The sequence below is a fragment of the Nansenia antarctica genome (genome assembly GCF_963989245.1).
Source record: "Nansenia antarctica genome assembly, chromosome: 4".
In the NCBI taxonomy this organism is placed as follows: Eukaryota; Metazoa; Chordata; class Actinopteri; order Argentiniformes; family Microstomatidae; genus Nansenia; species Nansenia antarctica.
Genome location: NC_137689.1, coordinates 14,337,830 through 14,353,802, shown reverse-complemented (window position 1 = coordinate 14,353,802; position 15,973 = coordinate 14,337,830). Strand labels below are relative to the sequence as shown.

The 15,973-nt window shown below is 43.7% G+C and overlaps 1 protein-coding gene across 1 annotated transcript; it reads left to right on the top strand.

Annotated features, from left to right (window-relative positions):
* Positions 1-1,215: 1,215 nt before the first annotated feature.
* On the top strand, positions 1,216-15,173 carry snx19a (sorting nexin 19a; the record flags this gene model as incomplete). The annotated part of the gene is made up of 11 exons (XM_080529068.1): positions 1,216-2,742; positions 3,029-3,167; positions 3,269-3,375; positions 3,478-3,597; positions 3,750-3,865; positions 4,134-4,227; positions 4,425-4,572; positions 5,963-6,086; positions 13,848-14,032; positions 14,192-14,279; positions 15,044-15,173. The coding sequence occupies 11 exons, from the start codon at positions 1,216-1,218 to the stop codon at positions 15,171-15,173; spliced, it is 2,778 nt and encodes a 925-aa protein (XP_080385194.1).
* Between the last annotated feature and the right edge of the window lie 800 nt (positions 15,174-15,973).

The following is a 15,973-nucleotide window of genomic DNA, read 5'->3' as shown; positions in this document are numbered from 1 at the left end:
TAATAGGATTACCAGGTAGATAAATAGACTGGCTACCCCAAACCCTAAGTAACCCCTACCTTAACCTCAGCAGGTCAACCCCGTTTGGACGATTCCTGGACATAGCATTTAAACTGTAAAACCATTATATATGTGTTGTATTTAACAATAGTAGCATCAGTAAACAAATATCAATCACACATTGATTGAACACTGCGCTTTAATTCCCGATATCCGCGTCTGTTGCCCATTGTCAATACCACGGTTTTTGATATTCAACTGTTCAGTCGACAATAGATCTCTCTCTCTCTCTCTCTCTCTCTCTCTCTCTCTCTCTCTCTCTCTCTCTCTCTCTCTCTCTCTCTCTCTCTCTCTCTCTCTCTCTCTCTCTCTCTCTCTCTCTCTCTCTCTCTCTCTCTATTATCACCTTAATAATCAATATAAGCCACTATATACTGAGTCACTGTGCTCGCTGTAACTTCACAGGGTATCCGCGGTGTCTTGAAAAGTATTAAAAGTTGATAAATAAATTTTGGGAAAATCAAGACCCTTAATAAGTCCTAAAAAGTCTTATCACGATTTTATGAGGTCTTGAATTGTGTAGGTCTTTTTCAGAATTAGACTCTGTCCAAAGAGTTTGAGTCCTAAAAACTTTAAGCAAAAGTTCGTGAATGTATTAGTTTTATTAAAAAACAAAGATGAACCGGAAATTGTGTTGTATGATAGTGGTCTAGTCTGTTGCAAACTAAAACTGTTAAGTTAAAGGTGTCACTGATGTAAACGGTTACAGCTCCAAGTGGCGGTGAAGTCTGGAAAAATATTGACAAGGTCTTTAAAAGGTCTTAGAGGTATTGAAATTAACCTCAAGATTCCTGTATATACCCTGCTCCCTCTTATTACCTTAATAGTCAATATAAGCCACTATATACTACACTGAGTCATTGTGCTCGCTGTAACTTCAGTCACTAATACAAGTCGGTGGGGGTTGAGGAGGAGATGAAGTTACTCATGTGTATTCCGCATCACTATCGACTGTCGGCTAACTGGTAGTCAACCATGAGATATATTTTCCATGTAGCTTCATAGGAACATTCACAGAATGAATTGGTGGCTATACCATTAATAAGAACTAAATAACCTGTATGTTATTGTTAATGTTCATCCATAATGTAAATGGGTACATTTTGAGTGATTTCTTGCTATCCGTTACTCATTCAGGTCTCAGCACTGAGGAACATGCCTCCCACAGAGAGTCCAGGTCCTAACCCTTGGGCCCTATCAGAGCTCCTTGGGCAGCGAAGACTTTTAGGTTGTGTAGCGCTGTTGACATGGTTGGTCCTCTTCCATCTGTTGGTGAATGTGTGGCTGCTCTGCCTCTTCACGAGTCTCCTGGTGGTTCTTGGAGGTTGGCTCGGGTCCCGTGCTGTGCTCGATGCTAACAGCCTCCTCCACCTAGAGCACTTTGTTCCTCTTGGTAGAGTGCAGCCGGCCCTCCACTCCGCTGAGAGTGAATGGAGGTTGGACCATGAAATCCACAGTGCTGTCTACAAGGCGGTCCGTGACTTTGTGTCCTCCTGGTACCGCACCTTGCTGTCCGAGGAGGGAGGGGAGTTTGAGCGTGAGGTGCGGGACGCCATGCTGGAGTCAGTCATGGAGCTGAAGAAGCGGGCGCAGCGGGTAGACAGGAGAGTGCTGGTGCAGAGGGCTCTGGAGCTCTGCGGCTGCCACCTGCAGAGCTACCTGATGGCCAAGGAGGCGAAAACAGAGGCAGGGTTGCAACAGAGAGACAGTGCCAGCCTTTGGACGTTGTACAGTGAAGAAGATGCTCCCCACTCAGCTCTGAGTAGTGAAGCCACTGAGCTCAGTTACGCCAGGGCTCTGGTGGATATTCTTCTACACGCGCTTGTCCCATACCCTCACCTGGAGACCAGAACAGGACGCTATGTGGTCGGGGAACTCGTCACATGCAACGTGCTACTCCCCCTTGTAAGCCGAGTGTCCGACCCTGACTGGCTCAACCTGACAATTATTGATGTATTTACAAAATCCAGAGAACAGCCAGAGGCCCTTCAGGATGAGCTCCGTCCTCTGTACAGAAGTCAGACGCTGTATGAGTCCTGGACCACATGCCGTTCCAACTCCTCGGTTGAAGACCACTCCAGCAATAGTTCAACTGACCAGACAGCTGCGCCAGATAGCATTGTTTTGACTGAGCCATACCAACAGATGCCAGATTTGAAGGAGGATGCACAACTGGACAGTTGGGCAAGCCTGTCATGTGTTGGTAAAGTTGACAGTTCCTCTCTGGATCTCCTTGGACCTTTCAGAGCCAACTGTTTATATCAGGGTACAGACTCAGACCAGGAGTCTCCCTCATCAGAAACAAAAAAGCTCTCAGTTGAGTCCCTAATCCAGACAGACTCTGAGGAAGACCAGGCAGATAGTTTCTGTGACTGTGCTACTCCGGCTGCCGTCTGTGGTGTGGTTGGCTTTGAGGATGGGGAGTATGGATGCTTTGGTCCCCTCAAGTCTCTTGGGCCGAGGGTGCTGGTGTCAGAGGAGCCCCACTGGCCAGCCGGCATATCCCAGGAGCTCCCCCAGGCGTGTGCCCCAGGGGGGCTGTGTCTAACCCCTTTCACCTTTGAACCCCTCAGCAACCCAGATGGACCAGCCATCATTCAGAATCTGCGTGTAACTGGCAGTGTCACAGCGAAGGAGCACCGTGGCACAGGCTCACACCCCTACACTCTTTACACTGTGAAGGTAACACGTCCAGATACATTCAACATGGCTCACACCCCTACACTCTTTACACTGTGATGGTAACACGTCAAGATACATTCAACATGCCCAACACAATGTTCAGTGCCTGAATGCTTACAGTTATAAAGTCATCTTCAATGGCAAGAATCACAGTAATATCATATAGGCCTGCAGTGGTCCTTTAATCAGTAGAACATTATACCTAATCACTTACAGTGTAATATTAAACTCATATGGTCTAAATTTAAGAAGTAAAGCTATAATAATTTCTGCTCCATTTCTACAGTATGAGACAATTGTTGACTCAGAAAACCTGGCCAATTTGCAACATGTTGCTTATCACACTGTGAACCGTCGATACAGCGAGTTCCTCAATCTGCAAACTCGCCTGGAAGAGAGGCCAGATCTTAAGAAGATGATAAAGAGTAAGAGGCCCATCCTCAGCACCAACAGAACATTTTTCTGCAGTGCACACTATGTAATAGTCTCTATCCTCACTAAAGGATCGACAATTTCTGCATTTCAGATGTCAAGGGACCCAAGAAACTTTTTCCCGATCTTCCGTTTGGAAATGCAGATATTGACTGGTTGAAGGTGGAGGCTCGGAGAGGCCAGCTGGATACATTTATTAAAGTATGTTTTTTTTTCTTTAAAATAATAGTGTCCTGATTCGTATGTTCCTGTAATTTTACTGTTGCATTGTATTCTGATATTTGCTATTTTGTTTTTCTCCAGCAATTGTCCACAATCCCTGAAACAGCCCAAAGTGGGGAGATGCAGGAGTTTCTGGCACTTCATACAGATGCCAGAATGGCCTTTGAGAAAAAGCCATTTGTTATGTCAAGGATTGATAAGGTGAACTACAACATTCAAATAGTGTATACTGGAAGTTGTGGTTACTGATGAGCATTTTGGAGATATTTGTATGCAAATGCTTTTAGTAAAGCTAACAATGTTTTTTCTTTGATCTTTGTGTCCCCTGACCTGGATATTGACCATGACTGAAGATGATGAATGCTTTAGACACGCTGAAGACAGCCTTCCCACGCTCAGAGCCTCCGAGCCCCACTGAGGACCTGGAGGGAGACTCTGATGCGAGGGCTCATCCAGATGGCAGGAAAAGGTGAGTTCTGGCACTGTCAGTCACAAATGAGTACAGGCTGGTCAGTGGCCACGTGTCTTACATGTTTTATATATTACTCAAGGGAAATCCAAATCCAAACATCTGAAAACCACTCTAGTAATTCATTAGAGGGTGATAAAGTAACTACTTTCCTCGAAGAAGTTCACATAACCCTCCTGGCTTGGCAGACAGGTTGTCATACTGTAATGTGACAATAAAATGTCTCGTTTTGCCTATGATGGTTGTTTGTTTTCATTTGATGTGTCAGGTCACGGCTGAGGTTCTCCAGTAAAATTGCCCCCTCACTCAACATACCGGACATGCAGCCCAAAGTGACATACTGCTTCAGTAAAGGTAGCACTGTAAGTTACCCCACCTTCTCCCCCATGGGATCATTTGTGTCGCTTCACATGGCTGAAGCAAGTATATATTCTGGTGCAAGGCCATCAAAAACGTAAGAATGTAATTTAAATGTTGTCACAGGTCTGTTTAAGTTGAGCATATTCATAAATATTTTGTAATGATTTACGGCTATGTTTTGCCATTGCCGTTTCCGAAGGTGTTTCATGGCCTGTCCTTGTCTGGACTGGAGAGCTTTATTAAGGAGCAGGAGGACCTTCAGATGGGACCCTCTGTGAGGGACTCTGAGCAGGGCAAGGGGTCCTGTGAACAGAGTGGGAGTCGGGAGAGAAAACCACGTGGGACAGGTACGATTATTCTACTAAGGCATCAGCCCATTCCTACAGGACACTTGATGCAGTGTTGTGAATCGCGGCTGATCTCTACTCTACAGTAAGTCTTGTGTGAGGACTGTCTCAGTGTAAATGTTACAGAGATATCATAACCCTCTGTCTCTTCAAGACATTGTGTATATGCAGTGTATAACCGAGGCTTCCAGGGAGAAAGTGCCAGGTTAGGTTGTATCTTAGTCTATACGTTTGCAGCACCAGACAGTTGGGATTTTCGATCCAGTTGGGATTTTGTAAACGAGTGTAATCAACTCAGAGTTGTGTTTTAAGCATGGATGTAATGCTGCACAGCCACTGGAGGGCAGTATAACATCACTGGTCTAAGGGAGAACTGTGTAGGCCTGAAGGCCTTTTATTCTTGTTAGTGTTCTTACTACTACTACTACGTAGTAGGAACAGTATTGTTATTGGTGGTATACTTCTTATTATTCTTTTCCCCCCTTTGGTCAAATAGCTCAAAAAGTCCTTGACCAAAAATGCTATAAATTGGCATGCCACAACTAGAGAGCATCAGTAACTATGACAGAAAGAATGACCATGATTAGACCATAGGTGGCGCTATAATAACCAAAAGTAAATAATTAACTTCAGAATGCTGGCATTTCCACTCAGTTGGATGTTGAAGTATTTCCAGATATCTCAAAAAACAGGCCTTTGAAATTTGACCATTTTGGCTAAAAGCTAAGGCTAATGCTAATATAGAATATAGAATAATATAAAAACTCATCTTCTCATGACCGCTTTACCTGATTCAGTCAGATGGGGCTGGCATACTATGCTAGGCTTGCAGAATAGTGTAAGCACATTATAAGTAATGAAATGCTTGACATAAACTATACAACATGGTCATTAACCTGGGAAGGTTAATCCACAATGCATTTTCGTATTTACGCTTAGTGTATATTATCATCATAGCATAGTAGCCTATGTATATCAGGCTATAATTAGATGAATGGTACCTTACAGGCCCGTGGTCCTAGGGTACTTCATCATAGCTTAGTATGAGTTCAACTTGGCCCATATTAGGTGAGTGGTCTACCCCGCTGTCTGTAGGTCTACCCCCTATCTGTTAATCTATAACCTGTCTGTAGGTCTACCTCGTGTCTGTCAATCTCACCCCATTTATGGTTATGGGGGCATATCTGTAGGAACACGCCCCATTGCCGCTTGCAGTTATATTTCAAAACTGTTAGCCTATGTGTTTGCTCTGTGTGTTTTGAGGATCCCAAGTCATAGTCCAGTATGTGATAATGTACACTTACTGTGTGTCTGTGTGTGTGTGTGTGTGTGTGTGTGTGTGTGTGTGTGTGTGTGTGTGTGTGTGTGTGTGCGCGCGCCTGTGCTTTAGACACCGCCGTTGCAGACGTAGCTCTGAACATATTGTGTCTGCTGATGAAGGACCAGTGGAGTTGGTTGTGCACTGAGAACATCCAGAAGACCATCAGACTGCTGTTTGGCACCTTTATAGAGAGGTAGTGTACCCGCCACACTGACTAGAACAGCATCTACGGAATAGTGTTATGCCTTATACATGTCTTCTACATCTTTTACATATGGGGCATCAGTAATTCAGTGCACCTTTCCCCCCCACACTTGTTATATAACTGTACACGCTGTATAAGCTGCCCTTGACAGATTTTTCGAATTTCAGATGTCATATGACTCATAAAAAGCCTGTGTCTTTTTTAAAGACATTTATTTTGAGTGTTTGAGTGTGTTTGAGTGTTCTAGAAGACACTGTCATGACCCATACAACAATTAAGGTTAGTTAATTGGCTATCACATTTGTGTTGTTGGGTGAGATTTCCTACAACTTTACGATTTTGACAGCTTCAATTATTCTTGCATGCCACTGAACATCCAGACACTGAGTCTTTTCTTCATATTTCCAGGAACAGTTCCCTGGAGTACTAAGTAAGAGGTTTGCTGCAGTTAAATAATGCAGGATAAGTGTCTGTCTTTTCCATCAGGGACAGTGCAGGTCTGAATGGCTTGGAGAGGGAAGCTCTGATCGGAGGTGGAATATGAGGTTTTTCATCAGTGGAAGTGTCTCCCTGCACATGGAGGTAGTCCAATTCTACCCTTGTAGCGCCACGGCTAATATTTGTTTGCACGCACAGTGAGCAATTTTTCCCTCAGCCACACTTGCGCTTGAAGCTTTATTCTGCCGCACTCACACTAACAGCGGCTCTGGTCTTGGCTGTGCATGGAAAACTTCTGCCTCTGTTAAAGCTTCTTAATTACCTGGATACAATAATAATACTTTGTTAGCATGAGAAGCCATAAAAAGAGGCAATTTGTTTGAGAAACATACATATTTTATATGCTCACCTCGGGTAATAGTGAAATGTTTATTTTTAATGACAGAAATGCTTGCGCCGTAAAAGTATTATTATTTCTTTTTTTTAAATGTAATCCCCATTTTGCCAGTAGTGTTTTAATGACCATAATTGTGAACAGTATTTGGGGCCCTGCTTGTTATGAAGCACAGACCAGGAGAGGTGCCATGGATGGTTTAAAAGGTGGTGCCATGGGGGGGAGCCGAGACAGATGTCATGGGGCTTTCTATCTCTGTCTGCGTCCACAGCCAGGAGCAGCCTAGAGCAGCAGGGGGACACGCACATGTCTGGGAGGTGTTTGGGACGACTGTGTTGACAGTAGATTCATAGGCCAGAAAATGGCGCTAAATGCTATTTTCTCTTCATGACATAGACATTTGTTTTCTAAATAGAATAATTATAGAAAACCTATTTTCTGCCTAATCTGTCTGGGGAATGGGAACATAACATAGAGTTATGGGAGTAATTGATAGTGAGTACAGTTGATGACCAAGGCTTTAAAAAGCCTCCAGGGTTCTGCCTATAAAATGGTGTCTGGGCACATACTGTTCTGGATTTGTGCTCTACCTCTTAGTTGGGGTTGGACTGGGCCATGAAGTGTGTCCAGCACACTTTGAATGAAGGACCACATTTGGTGATATACGTAATGCGGTTTTGAAGGAAGCACTCCATCACCAAGAGTTTGTGACAAGATCTGCACCTGTGTCTGATATCTAGATTCTGCCAATAGAACTGATGGTCACGACCACAATCTATATCAGCCCAATGTCATTGCATTAAGTTTTGAATCATTGACTACGGTAATCAAATAAACCAAAAAAGACTAAAAGTCTCTTGTGTACCCAGATATGGTGATGGCCAGGCACTTCTCCTAAATAAGTACTGTACTAGCTCCTTATTTGCCTTTCAACCTGTCTATTGACACTCTGCAAGTATCCATGTTTGTAATAGATTTGATTTATTAATCACACAAGAAGGCAACACTATACACATGTATACTATGGTGTTACTGAAATATAATTACTAGCCAAGTGCACAGGAGAAAAGAGAAGGAGCTCTGTCTTTCCTGCACATTCTTTGGGGGAAGCATCTCAGCATCCAGCATTAGGGATATCAACATCTGGGGAATGTTCAATGATATGGCATGGAAAGAGAACTATGCACCACCAGCCCTAGCCCCCTCCCGGTGATTTTAAGAGCCATGACTTTAGTTGGCCAGACACACTGAAACGACGGAATTACATGTTAAAAGATTTAGACAGGCAGAAGGATCCCTCATGTACCTAAGATTGAAAGACATTTCATAGCAGACAGATTTCAGGGATGTTTTATTTTGACTGAGTGTATTAATCAACGGTATTCAATCCCATGTTGTTGTGAAAGGCACACACACACACACAAACACACACACACACACACACACACACACACACACACTCACACACTCTCTCTCTCTCTCTCTCTCTCTCTCTCTCTCACTCTCTCTCTCTCTCTCTCTCTCTCTCTCTCTCTCTCTCTCTCTCACTCTCTCTCTCTCTCTCTGAGTTATTGCTCCCAAAACAGAGATTCTCCCGGCCTGGGAACAGAGTAGAGAATTCAGCCTGGTCTGTAGACTTTGGCTTCTGTTCCCCATGATGCACCAGTCAGGAGAGTCTCCCTCTACAAAGGAAGCCTCAGCAGGTGCTTGGTCTGAGCCATCCAGAACTCTCACAGTTTGATCCGTGCTTTGGCATAGTGGCAATGGAATGGTTTTAAACAGACTTGTTACACAATGGTACAGATACATGTTATGTCTCCACAGACTGTGAGGAGTTTCATCTCTCAGTACAGTACACACTGTACTGTGGCTAAATGGAACAAGCTTTTGACCGAACAAGGCCAGGGCACGCACTCTTCGTCCTCACCCTACTTGGTCTCATGAAAAAAAGCATCCTGTAACAACCTGTTTCTCAAATTGGTTATATGAATAAGATGCTTTGAGGTTTGAGGAGGATATACAGTACTGTAACCTCAGAACGGTTGTTAATTGATAAGGTGGGACCTTGTTGGTCTTGATTACTAATGTTCTTCTTTAATAAGATGGAGACAAAGAGTGAATAACAGAGTGCCATGTTTTTGAGTGTCAGTTTTTCAGTCTGCCCTAATATGACCAACACACACACACACACACACACACACACACACACACACACACACACACACACACACACCACAGCCCATGATAGTAAACATCAAACACATGATGTCAGAGTCCCAGTAAACACAGTGGTCCTCAGTGAATATCGTTAAAGTATGCTCCTAAAAAAGTGCCTAAGTGGAAACCCGATTCTAGGGGAGTAATATTAGCCGTGTCTGTGGTAAACACTCTCATCATAAACTGGGACAGGGTGGGTATTTCTGCCCTGACCTCTATCTCCCAATGAGCCGCTTGGCAGGCTGGTTCAGATGGAGGGCAGCACGGTGAGGTTCTCTGACCTAACATGGTAGCTGTGCAGCAATGGCCTGAGCAGCAATGTTGTCCTGTCGACTAGTTGTGGGTTGCTCTCCTGTGTTAATGATAGCTTGTTTCTCAAGAAGTGAGGGATTCCTGAACGGTTTTAACAAGGCTGCGGTTCCTGTGACCCATGTCTGTATTATCAGAGTACAGGACTGCAGAGTACAGAATGTTTGTAGCTAGACTAAGCTGCATCTAAGCGCAGTGCGTCTGTGTTTGTTCATTACAGCCTGTACAGTGACATGTGCTGAACAGGTGTGTTATTGTCTGGCTGAGGGAACTCTGCTCCCACTACAGAGAGAATCTTGTGCACTGAGACGAGAAGCGCTCTCGTGCATGCTAGAAAGGGCTATTGTACTCCTCTACACCTTATGCAGTCATCTCATTAAACTGTTACCTGCAGAAGACACAGTGTATAGGCTTCGGCATGATGATTGAGGTCGTAGGTATTGAAAATGGCAAATCGACATGGCTAATTTCTCAGCCGTTTGACCACCGATTTTGAGGCCATTTCATATGTCTGCTCACCGTGCCAATGTCTACACAAACCCTGAACAAATTAGTTCAGCCGTTTTCGTTCACCAAGTACCATAAAATGAAGAGGTTTCTCTAGTCTCTGAAGAGTGTGAATTAGGCTGAAGCTTTGAATCCTAAGCAACCTGCCCAGTCGTGAGTACATTGTTTGAGGTATCAAAGCTGTGTGCTTGCTAGTGCATAGGTGAAGTTATGGGTGGTGGTGCTCATTTTCCAAATTCCTGTCTTTTGTGGCAAGCCATAACTTCTCACTTAAAACATAATTTTTGGTAATTAATGCAATGCTAAAGAACACATCTAATGAACCAAGTTGTAAGATCTCAAATCCCTATTGTTGTCAGCAGGGGGCAGAGCACAACCTGAGATGTCCTGGTGTTGCCAGTGGTAGTAATCTTGCTGGATAGGCCATAAAGCTGTTTGGAGAATCCAGACCCCTGGAAAATCTCCTTTATATGGCCGCACGTAAATCATGTGTAAAACTTGAGAAGATTTGTTTGGAGTTGTATGTCCTGTAGGAGTGTGTTTTATTAGATGTAGAGTATTTGGATGGGCAGCCTGGGTCAAAGGAGCTGTCATCATTGCAGCAGCTATACCCTCTGCAGTCTGGCCTAGCACTGAAAGCTGGCTTAAGTTGGCTAGACTTAAGTCTCCCCCGCAACATCGTTATCTACCACCAGGAGGCAGCATACACCAGTAATCTCGACCACAACACACAGCTGAATGGCTTTGACATTTCCATATTGGAATAGAATGGCTCTACATTTTGATTGAAATGTTTATATTTTTTATTTTAAAAGTATTACTCTTATAGAACAATTCAGATTACCGTACTTCTGAGTCAAAATGGCTCAAAATGGCTTCTGACCTCATGTTCTAGTCACCAACACATGGTAAATACACATTACCGGTATATTGTCTACATGTAAATAAAATAAAAAGGTACAATACATATGTGTTGGATATGACAACAGTGGCCAAGCCATTTGATCCGTTAGCATTGGCAGCTGATTAGCAGGTGTAATGTGAGCGGGTTGTTTGAGTCAACCTGTAAAGTGGGTTTTTGTAATGGTAACGTAGAGCCCTATTTGATCAGGTGTTGAATGTATCCCCTCGTCATAGCTGGGGTGACCCTGTGGTACCAAAGGGCACTGCACACAATGGGCCACTCAGGTTGCTCTGACTTTTCCATAAATGTGTTGTGTCTCTATCCACCCACTCCCCACTGTGTGCGGGCAGCCCGTGCAGGGGCCAGACATTACCTTGAGGCCAGACCACAGTGTTGTTGGGAAAGTCCTGTGATCCGGAACGGTGAGCTGTGTCTATTCACACACCCAGCAGGAGGGAGGCAGGCAGGCAGGCAGGCAGAGGAGAGAGGAGACGGCACAGAGACATTAACCAATCTACTGGTTGTCAGCCAGCACTCACCCACCCAACAGTGTTTTATCACACAGCTGCAACAACCGTGCTGACCTCTGTAGTCACAGTCAACGACTTCACCTGTACAGAGTGGACAAACACATGTTTGGAAAGTTGTAATAAAGTATTTTTCTGTAAATGTTTCCTTCCCAGCCCTAGGTAAGACAGCACATTCCTAACATAACCATGCGATTGACCGCCCGTGATCTTGGGAGAGAACTACTTGAACATCGTTGCTTGAGCAGCTGGTGTGAAAAGACTGAGCAAAGATGTACATCACGTTGAGTTCTTGTCTTGCATTCAATTGGCTGATGTACTGTACACTGGCAGGTTTTGAGTCGCATAGTTCATCTGTGATGGGGGACATTTATTATCTGACCACTATTTGTAAGAACCTCTTAAAATGTACTCATGTGACTTGTGTCTTAGAAAGAAATTGGACTGTGTGTTTTCCAGATTATTATTTGTTTAATATGATTGGCAATATGTATCTTAATATGGGTCGAAATGCATAAAACATTTATTGTTTACGTCTAGAGGCCTCCTGTTTTATGGTCAGTGCTGGCATGATCAGTCATGCAAAACACTACCAATCTCCTGCTCAGAAGTCCAGTATATCACTGAGGATTTAGCTCACCTATTAGATCAATACTGGAGATAAGGGCATATGGGGACACACTTGATCAAATTCATATTGATGCATAAACTATGTAAAGAGGCCTTGGATGGCCCTCGGTGCTTAAAGCGGTTGAACTTGAATACTTGAAAATTCTCATACTTTACTGCTTCAGAATTGGTCTTTGTGCTGCAGCTTGTGCTACAGATGTTCATACCTTGGGTCAGGGTGGACAGTTAAAATGCCATGGGGATGACTAGCATAAGTTAGTAGTCCTCTCTCCCCTGAGTGTCTGAGAGAAAATGACAGTAAGAGCACAGCCACAGGACTGCAGGTGCAGCTCTGTAACGGGATGGAGATGTTTGTTGTATGTATGTCTGTCTGTCTGTCTGTTGGAGGGTGTTCTGTTTCTCTGCTTGGTGCTACGCTACATCCCCCAGACCAAGCAGCAGGCCCCCAAGCGCACCACACCCAAACTCTGGGTCACAAAAATAAATAACCATCGTCAATGGCTGTGATCCTGCAGTTATTGAAAAGTACAATTACAGCAGCCAATGAAGCACCCCTTTCACTGTCAGCATAACAGTTTATGCATGTGATGTACAACTGAATTTTACACTGATTCACGGTTTGGCCTTCCTATTGAAGATTTAGAGGTGAGATTAGGGCTTCTTCAGGGTCTGCACCACTACAGTACGTTAACTGGGGCATTGTTCTCTAAGCGTTGGACTGTGTCTCTTTCAGAACTGACGTGGGTGTGTGGATCAAACGTCCGCACGGCAGAGTATACCGTAACTGCTTGGATGAGCCATATAGGCTGCATAACATTGACGAACAAACCATGGAAACAAAAGCAAAGAGCAGAGCAAGGTCCTCTCCCCTCCAGTAGACCTCTAGGAGCAGCTGCAGCCTGTAGCTCGTGTTACGACCCAAAGACCAGGAAGTCAAAACAGCTGAAACACGTAATTAGATCAGACACTCAGAAACAAGAACAATAGGCAGCTAGTGTGGGGAAAACATGATTGAAGGAGACGGAGGCTTTTTTTTTTATCATTCAAATGATTTTTAGTGGAATTTTGGAGCGTTGCGTAACAGCATCTGCAATACGTTATTTTAATGCTCATTGGTCTTGTCTTGCCTCTATCAAATATGATGGATTGTGAATGTTAAGTCTTGCGTAATCCTTTATTGAAGAAAAAAATAAGACTTATAAATAAAATGAGTGCACTATGCTTTATTTGCAAATGTATTTTTGTGGCACTAAATTGGATTTATGAGTCTAATGTGATCTTAGTGCTTTGTTCTAGTCTGGCCCTCTACTAACATGTCTGTCCACGTTCTTGGATGTGAGCCTCATACACATTCTTCTTCTGGGGCTTCTGAGGTTCACTTTTCCCTGCCATGGTTTATGGAGGCTTAATCCTTGTAAAGTGTACCGTTCTGTGTGTGTGGGTTGAGGTCAACTTGTTGGTGTTTTATGTATCATCACCTTTATACTCACCGTTATAGTGTATGTGTTACGGTACATGTGGGAATACAGTACATGTGGGAAAACTAGGGTTAGGATTAGGTGCTAGGGTCAGGGTTAGGGTTAGGGTTAGACATGTTAGCATGTACCAAGTCGACCTTTTATGCTGCCAAGTCCCCGGAAATGCCAACATAAACCGTTTTTTAAATATTTTTCCCACTGTATATTTGCATGGATTATTTCATGCCTGCGTCCTCACAATGTGTTTTTGAACCACACCTGTGTGTTTGTGTGTTTTGAGTCACAGCTCTGTTCCTGTCACAGTGTTTCCATTGACTTAACTTTGTTCCTCTTGGCCACCCTCAGATGGCTGGATGTGGGTGTGGCACACCTCACTACTGCTCCATGCTGGGTGATCTACCTGCAGGTGATGCAGGAGGCAGTGTGGCCAGGGGGCATGCTGCCTGCCGAGCCCCGGCCTGAGCGCAGCCCTGCACAAAGGGAGGAGACCAGGCAACAGTGTCTGCAATGCCTCATGCAACTGCTCCCAGGTCAGTGCATCAGGCCACCTTCCTATCCTAATGTCAACAAGTGTATCATATCGTATGTTCCTTAATGACCTTTTTCAATTATTGTGTATCAGCCAATGCTTTTCTCTGTGTGTGTGTGTGTGTGTGTGTGTGTGTGTGCACTTGTGTGTGTGGGTGTAGATCTCATCCCTGACATGCTTGGCTCTGAGAAGTACAGACTGAGCTGGGAGACTTTGCTGGAGTCTTTACAGGACCCCCACATCAACAAGTGAGTCATCCTCACACGGAAGACGTGTGTATGTGTGTGTGTGTGTGTGTGTGTGTGTGTGTGTGTGTGTGTTAGGGTTGGGCGGTATCCAATTTTTTATACCGTTAAACCGTCCCCATATTTAACCGTGGTATACAGTATTACTGTAGGATTCCAAATCACATTGTAGGGCTTTGAGGGAGCCGCCAATTTCAAATGATGAATTTGTTACAGCGGCTGGTGAAAGGTGGACCAAAGCCCTAGCCTTGCAGCGAACCTGCTCCAACACTTTCCACTAGCAGTGATGAAAAATGCACTTAAAATTAAAAAGTAAAAACAGTGCTAAAAATACTTTCGGTTCGTAATGACACTATGGCGGGACAAATTCGACTATGTATGGGAAATACTGCACTTAAAAAAAGTACAAAGGGCAGAGTGTGGTACAGCAGATGAGCACTGTGAATCACCTATCCTTTTTCTGAGGAGAAGTGGTCACGTGACACGCGATTATGATCGCTTCTAAATAATATTTTTTGACAGGTAATTCATTTGACTAATTACATTTTTTACAAACGGTTCTGTCATCACTTTCAATAGCGTCTTCAACCACACAGACAGTGTGTGTGTGTGTGTGTGTGTGTGTGTGTGTGTGTGTGTGTGTGTGTTTAGATTAGATTCGATTCGATTCGATTTAACTTTATTGTCATTGCAGAGTACACGTACTAGACAACGAAATGCAGTTTATACTGGTATATTTAAATTAGAATTCTATAATTTTTGCATAGGCACCTGGTATACTGCATCTGTGACCTGCTGCTGGAGTTCATGGTTCCAGAGTCTTCTGAGGAGGGGTTCCAGAGCTCCCTGATGCACAGTCTGTCTGGGGATGGAGAGAGGGTGTCTGCCTCAGCTTGACAACACATGGACATGAAACAGAACCAAAGAGTTTCCCTGTGACTCTCACCCACTACTGTAACCATCTCCCTCCTCCCCATCTTCTCTCTATTGCTTTCATCCTCTTCCCCATTCAAGTCTCCCTCTCTGTCTGACTTTCTTTCATAAGCAGCACTAGGTGTGAGAACGGTCCCATAACCCGCCCCCCTCCTCACCCTGGCTCTGAGTGGCTTGTTACCCTGGTGACTAGGGCCCTGCTGGGTCTATGATAATGGGACCAGTGCTTTACTGGAAGTGCTGATGTTAGTCTTAGGGGTGGGATTGGGCACTTGAACTCCATGCACTTTTCCCTGTGAGCTTTATGAGTGTCATTAAACCATTCTGGTGTCATGAGATGATGAAGAGAAACCCAGTGACATTAACAGATAGAAATAAGATGACTAAAAAATGGGAGATGCTTACATAGAAGTGAATGATAGATAGTGTTGAATGTAATCTGATGTCATGGTTGTACTTAAGTACATGGTTGTACTTAAGAGAAATACATGTAGTTCATATTTTCCTTGAAATACATAGTATTTATACACATAGTTCACGTTTGTATATACTGTATGTATGCATGTATTTTATTTATTTATTTATCTATTTATCTATTTATTTATTGGATCACTGATAGCACTTTATTGTTAGTTAGCACAAAATGTTGTTCCGCAGTGTAAATTAAGACTATTTTTTGTTTATACCGGTCACTGACCATAGCTTGTATGTTAAAGTACTGATGGTTTGTTTAAATTCTTGACTAAAGATTAACTAAATATAAG